Source organism: Cyprinodon variegatus, unplaced genomic scaffold, assembly GCF_000732505.1.
Source record: "Cyprinodon variegatus isolate N-32 unplaced genomic scaffold, C_variegatus-1.0 Scaffold472, whole genome shotgun sequence".
In the NCBI taxonomy this organism is placed as follows: Eukaryota; Metazoa; Chordata; class Actinopteri; order Cyprinodontiformes; family Cyprinodontidae; genus Cyprinodon; species Cyprinodon variegatus.
The window spans coordinates 39,408-45,705 of NW_015150925.1; the positions used below are offsets into that span (position 1 = coordinate 39,408).

The 6,298-nt window shown below is 51.4% G+C and overlaps 2 protein-coding genes across 2 annotated transcripts in view; one reads left to right on the forward strand and one right to left on the reverse strand.

The window, feature by feature from the left end:
• The window catches only part of LOC107094261 (ras-related GTP-binding protein C-like), a 4,962-nt gene extending 1,393 nt beyond the window's left edge, over positions 1-3,569 (reverse strand). The window contains exons 1-6 of the mRNA XM_015389784.1: positions 3,234-3,569; positions 1,621-1,824; positions 1,348-1,547; positions 709-823; positions 490-632; positions 210-358 (exon numbers count right to left, since the gene is read on the reverse strand). Coding sequence (XP_015245270.1) covers positions 210-358; positions 490-632; positions 709-823; positions 1,348-1,547; positions 1,621-1,824; positions 3,234-3,410 — 988 coding nt within the window. The 5' untranslated portion in view covers positions 3,411-3,569. The remainder of the gene's footprint in view (positions 1-209; positions 359-489; positions 633-708; positions 824-1,347; positions 1,548-1,620; positions 1,825-3,233) is intronic.
• A 36-nt stretch (positions 3,570-3,605) lies between these two features.
• The window catches only part of ppt1 (palmitoyl-protein thioesterase 1), a 4,445-nt gene continuing 1,752 nt past the window's right edge, over positions 3,606-6,298 (forward strand). The window contains exons 1-5 of the mRNA XM_015389785.1: positions 3,606-3,651; positions 4,609-4,730; positions 5,480-5,589; positions 5,764-5,891; positions 5,966-6,036. Of these exons, the coding sequence (XP_015245271.1) occupies positions 4,616-4,730; positions 5,480-5,589; positions 5,764-5,891; positions 5,966-6,036 (424 nt within the window). The 5' untranslated portion in view covers positions 3,606-3,651; positions 4,609-4,615. The remainder of the gene's footprint in view (positions 3,652-4,608; positions 4,731-5,479; positions 5,590-5,763; positions 5,892-5,965; positions 6,037-6,298) is intronic.

The window sequence follows — 6,298 nt, forward strand, 5'->3', positions numbered from 1 at the left end:
GAAGGAAGGAAGGAAGGAAGGAAGGAAGGAAGGAAGGAAGGAAGGAAGGAAGGAAGGAAGGAAGGAAGGAAACAAGGAAGCAGGCAAGGAAGGAAACAAGGAAGCAGGCAAGGAAGGAAGGAAGGAAGGAAGGAAGGGTGTCTGAAGTCAGAATCTAGTTTTGCAGATCTACTTCAGGACCGGGACCTGAGGTCAGAACCTGGCAGCACCTTTCCTCTCGAAGCTCTCCTCCCTGAGGATGCAGACCAGAGCCAGGAACCTGGTGACCTCCTTCAGGTAGAGAACCGTGGTGTTGTTCAGCTTGATGATGGCCAAAGACTCGCTGTCGTAGGCGCAGCCGCCGCCGTCCTCCATCAGCCTGGAGGAGCAACAGAACCGTCACAGAACCGTCACAGAACCGGCCCAGAACCGGCCCAGAACCGGCCGGGTGGGACCGTCCCAGAACCGGCCCAGAACCGGCCGGGTGGGACCGGCTCCGGGTCTTCTCACCCGTAGATGCAGGAGACGTCGACGACCACGTCGATCATGTCGCAGCAGAGCTCGTAGGACTGCATGTCCACCGGAGAGCTGTCGGTGGCGATGTAGATCTTACTGACCACGTCGAACAGGAAGGCCTTCTCGATCCCCGAGTGCTGAGGAGCGGAGGAGATCAGATGTTAGGGAGGAACCGGACCTGCTGAAGGAGGAGCAGGAGGCTCTGATTCCTACCGATATGAAGATGTTCAGGAGGTTCTCCAACACGGGCAGCTGGGGGATGAGCTTCTGCACCACTTTGCTGAAGGCCTCGAAGATGGAGTGATCATAGATGCTGGTCAGGTAGAAGCTGAGGGCAGAAGATCACAGCAGGAGTCACAGAAGGAAGGGGGAGGTTCTAGTCGGGTTCCCTCAGCCTGAGGTGGAGAACCGCTGGAGGTTCTGCTCTTTGTGACCCGTAGATGTTTAGCTCTCATCTCCAGAGGGAACCTCAGCCAGAACCGCTGACCTGAGGTTCCTCCTGGACCTGAGGTTCCTCCAGGACCTGAGGTTCCTCCAGGACCAGAGGTTCCTCCAGGACCAGAGGTTCCTCCAGGACCAGAGGTTCCTCCTGGACCAGAGGTTCCTCCAGGACCAGAGGTTCCTCCTGGACCTCAGGTTCCTGAGGTCCCTCCTGGACCTGAGGTTCCTGAGGTTCCTCCTGGACCAGAACCTGAGACGCATCAGAAGCAGGAACCGAGTTAATGGACCTGGTTCCATCTGACTCGGCTGCTGGTGTCCAGGTCTCACCTGCTGGTGTCCAGGTCTCACCTGCTGGTGTCCAGGTCTCACCTGCTGGTGTCCAGGTCTCACCTGCTGGTGTCCAGGTCTCACCTGAGGTGCAGCTTCTCCAGGCCGGCGTCGGCCAGGTCGTCGTTGGCCCGCTGGTGGACGTCTCTCTGCGTCTCGATCTTGTGTTCGTCGGACAGACCGTCCACCTTATGGATGAAGACCTCGAAGTTGATGTGAGGGTTGACCTTGTAGGCCCTGGAGACGGTGAGGTGCAGCCGGCCCAGAGCCTCCATGTAGTCGTCCTGCAGGAGGACAGACAGCAGGACGGCATAAGGAGAACCCAGGAACCAGGAACCACCTGAGACGTCCTCCTACCTGAGCGTCGATGACGAAGATCAGAGCTCCGGTTCCTTTGAAGATCATCTCGCTGTCAAAGGTCGGGTCGAAGAAGTCCACCTGGCCCGGGAAATCCCAGATCTGGAAGTTAACGAAGGAGCTGCTGGAGATGTCGTCCTTGTAGATCTTGTTGGTGCTCTCCAGGAACAGAGTCTCATTAGGAGACATTTTGTGGAAGACCACCTGGATGGAGACACAGCAGAACTTCAGGCCTGGTTCTGGACCTGAGCGCTAACGGACTCACATCCAGCTTAACGTTCCCAACAGCAGAACCAGGCGGTCCGAGTCTCTGCAGGAGAAACCCGGTTCCAAGGGTTCACCTGGTTCTGCTCACCTGTGGAGGATCCGACCCGTCAGGAAGAAGGTCCAGAAGAACCGGTTCCACCTCCATCTGGACCACATTCAGGTTTTCATAATTTATTCATCAGGATAGAGAAATTCTCTCTGCATTTAACCCCAGTGGGCGGGGGGGGGGGGTTAAGGGTCTTGCTCAGGGACACAGAGGGGCAGTCTGTGGGAGTGGAGCTCCAACTCAGAACTTCTGGATTCCAAGCTCTATGCTCTAACCACTAGGTCGCCCCTCCCCCCATGATCGGCTGAAGCCCGAACCCAAACAGAAGTTCTACTGAGAACCAGAACTTCTGGATCCAGTCCTGGGATCTGTGGTTCAATTCTATTCAGTTTATTTCTATAGCTCCAATTCCCATCATGTCATCTCAGGTCACTTTATAGATCCAGATCAACCAGATCATCCAGTCAGATTGATTCAAAGTTTTCTATCTAAGGAAAACCAGCTGATTGCATCGACTCATTGACTCTTCAGCAATCCCTCACACTAAGCATGCTTGTAGCGACAGTGGAGAGGAAAAACTCCCTTTGAACAGGAAGAAACCTCCAGCAGAACCAGGCTCAGTGTGAGCGGCCATCTGCTGAGGCCCACTGGGGTTCAAGGAGACAGAAGCAGACATAGAAAAAAAAGCATAGATACAAAAGGCAACTGTCAACCAGCTCCACAGGCGGCCCCGTCCAGGAAACACACAGCCAGGCAGACGAGCTCCGAGCCAGCTCCCATGTCAGAGGATGAAGAGAGCACATCCAGTTAGTCACAGTCAGAGAAACAGGACTACACTGGAAAACAGGCCAAGCTCCAACATCTAGAAACAAAGGTGTTGATGGCAGCAGCACAGCTGATATTTCTCTCCAGGATGGAGTCACAGCCAAACAGGAACAGACCAGATGAAGCTACTATGAGAAAAAGCAGAGAGAGCAGAACGTTAGAGATTGAACTAACAGATTCTGCAGAGTGGGAGAATAGAGATAGGAGCAGAATGATGAAAAAGGGGTCCCTATGTCCTCCAGCAGTCTAAGCCTATAGCAGCAGAACTATAGAGATAGATGAAGCAGAATGATGAAAAAGGTTTGATCAGAAGTTCATTTGGGTTTTCTGAAGTTCTGCTTCTTTCTCTTTGCTCCTCTGCTTCTGACCGGTTCTGCTGAGTTCTGGACATCATCGTTTCGGAACCACCGGTAGGAGGGAAACCAAAGAACCGCAGACCGGGTCAGAACCAGCTGCTGGATCAGAACCACAGTACCTTCTGGATGGAGGACTTCCCGCTCCTCCTCAGACCCATCAGCAGGATTCTGGGTCTGCTGCTGGACGGGCTGCTGTCCTCCGGGTCCAGGTCCTGGTCCAGTTCCTCCGAACCGAAGCCGGAGCCCAGCAGGCTGTAGCTGCTGCTCAGGGTCGCTTCTTCGAACTGGATGTTCATCCTGGAGCCGCTCAGAACCGCAGCTCCTGGTTCTGGTTCTGGTCCTGGTCCTGGTCCTGGTCCGAACCCAACCGACCGGAACCGGTCTGTCGTTTGGATCTTCAAACCGAATCAGAACATCTTTAGAAGGTTCGGGTGTTAAATAGCAGGCTAGCTTAGCTCCAGCTGCGCTCTGATTGGCTGTTGTCCCCCAAACAGAATGGTCACGTGACAGAACTCAAACAGGAAGTAGGATCAGGCGGTGAGTTGATCGTTTTCTGGTTTTATAACAGATTAAAGATTTAAGGTTCATTCTTCCTAAAAAACGTGATTTTAAAGATATTTTAAATGATTTAAACTCGATCGGAACCAAGATCCTTTGATCTGTTCGGCTCATTCTTTAACAATCAGCCTTAAAAGCTCAGCAAACAAAGCGAAGCCTTATCAGTCATGCTGTGGGCCGCCTGAGTCCTTTAATGATGGAATCACGGCCAGAAACCACAAACTGATTAGATATGAAGGCCGAACTACAGAGCAGGAAGTTCAACAGTTTCCTTTATTTACCTGGAAAGATTATTATTGACTTTAAAACTGCAGCAGAGGTTAGAACCACCATCATCATCATCACCACCATCATCATCATCACCATCATCATCATCATCATCACGTGCTGCTCCTCATGACTCTATTATAAACTATAAAATATCTGCTTTTCTTTATGGCTCTGAATAATCTGTTCACATGATTTCTATATTTCTGAGCGTCTAACTCACCTTTATATTTCCATAAGATCACATTCATCTAGAATCGTTGCTCCAATAATTAGCCTCGTTGTTATTATTATTGTTGTTACCATGGTAACAGATCAGAGGTGTAAAAAAGGCAAACTGGGTCTCAGGCCATTTTTAAAGATGGTGAGAAGGAGCCAGGAGCTTCCTGATGATGATGATGATGATGATGATGATGATGATGATGATGATGATGATGATGATGATGATGATGATGATGATGATGATGATGATGATGATGATGATGATGATGATGACATGAACAGAACCTAATCCAGATCTTCAGGGTAACCTGAGGATGAGTGTTTGGGTAAAGAGGCTGAGGTTCAGCAGGTTCTCTGTTCCTCTCTGAGGTTCTCTGAGGTTCTGCAGACAGACATGGATCCTACGTTGTGGACCGAGGCCTGAAGTCGCCTTTTATTGCTTCTCAGTTTCAGGATGGCTGCTGTCTTCGTCTCTTTCCTCCTGGCCGCTCCGGTGCTGCTGGTGGCCTCTGGCCCCGTTAGGGACCCCAGCAATGGGACGGTCCCTCTGGTCCTGTGGCACGGGATGGGTGAGTGATTAACGTCAGAACAGTGTTGGTCTGAGGAGCTTCTGAGGAGCTCAGAGTTTTACTGCCATGCAGCAAACATTCCCTGATTCACTAAAGGTATAGGGGAGGATTTTTAAAAACACAGCCTACTCTACTTTAAAAGAAATAATGCACAGCCCGGTGCACGCTCCCAGAGGGAACGCCTGTTAAAGGCGTGTGAGAGCGGCACGAGGACATTTCTCCTGGTGCACGAGGACATTTCTCCAGGTGCACGAGGACATTTCTCCAGGTGCACGCTCTCTTTAATCGTTGCTGGTAGCATCGCTCATACTAGCTTAGTTTCCAAAAGCAGATTTTCTATTTTTCCACCATGTCAGACTCACCAGCGGTCAGTGAAAATGGGGACGAGCACGGAGGACGGGCTTACGGAAACATTTCACCAGAATGATTGACAGTTAGGAGGACCACTGATTGAGATGATCCACCTGGAAATAGAACATCCTCCACCTTTAATGATCATCTCATCTCCTGCCTGATTGTTTATGGGTTTTTTTTGGACTCTTAAGTTTTTTGAATAGTTTGTAGGAGAAAGAAAACAGTTGATGAAACGTTCTTCTGGTTGTGACGTTCTCCTCCTGGTTGTGACGTTCTCCTTCTGGTTGTGACGTTCTCCTCCTGGTTGTGACGTTCTCCTCCTGGTTGTGACGTTCTCCTCCTGGTTGTGACGTTCTCCTCCTGGTTGTGATGTTCTCCTCCTGGTTCTCCTTCAGGCGACAGCTGCTGCAACCCGCTCAGCATGGGCAGCATCAAGAAGATGGTGGAGGAGGAGATCCCAGGGATCTATGTTCTCTCCCTGATGATCGGGAAGAACGTGATGGAGGTGAGCAGATGTTCAGAGACGACTTCCAGAAGCTACCCACATGCAGCGGTCTTACTGGTTTGGTTCCAGTGGGTAACTGGAGCTCAGCAGTGCTCTATCTGACCCGGTTCTGGTTCCTCTGGTTTCCAGTTAATGGGTCAGAACCTCTAAGTGTCCTCCTGTGTCCTCCTGCAGGACATGGAGAACAGCTTCTTCCTGGACGTGAACGCTCAGGTGTCGATGGCGTGCAGCCAGCTGGCTCAGGACCCCCGGCTGCAGGGAGGATATAACGCCATGGGCTTCTCCCAGGGAGGCCAGTTTCTGTACGGGAGTCAGTTCAGAGTCTCTGCTCCGATCAGGAAGCCTCCTCTGACCCCTGCCTCCTCTGCTCCTACAGGAGGGCCGTGGCTCAGCGCTGTCCCTCGCCGCCAATGAGAACGCTCATCTCTGTAGGTGGACAGCATCAAGGTAAGAAAAACCCGGAACGGCGTTCATCTCAGTTCCTCCACCCAGTTCTTCCACGTTCCCACCGAGTATCGTTTCCACGCCTGAAACATCAGTTTCAGCCTGAATGAGGAAGAAAAACCCGGTCAGAACTTTAAGCTGTAAATCAGCAGGTGGCAGTAGAGAGCAGATCATCCTGTTACCATAGAAGGACGGTTCCTCTCTCATCTGGACGTTAACCCGACCATAAATCCATTTATCAGCTTCTCTGTGACTTTCTGGAGCC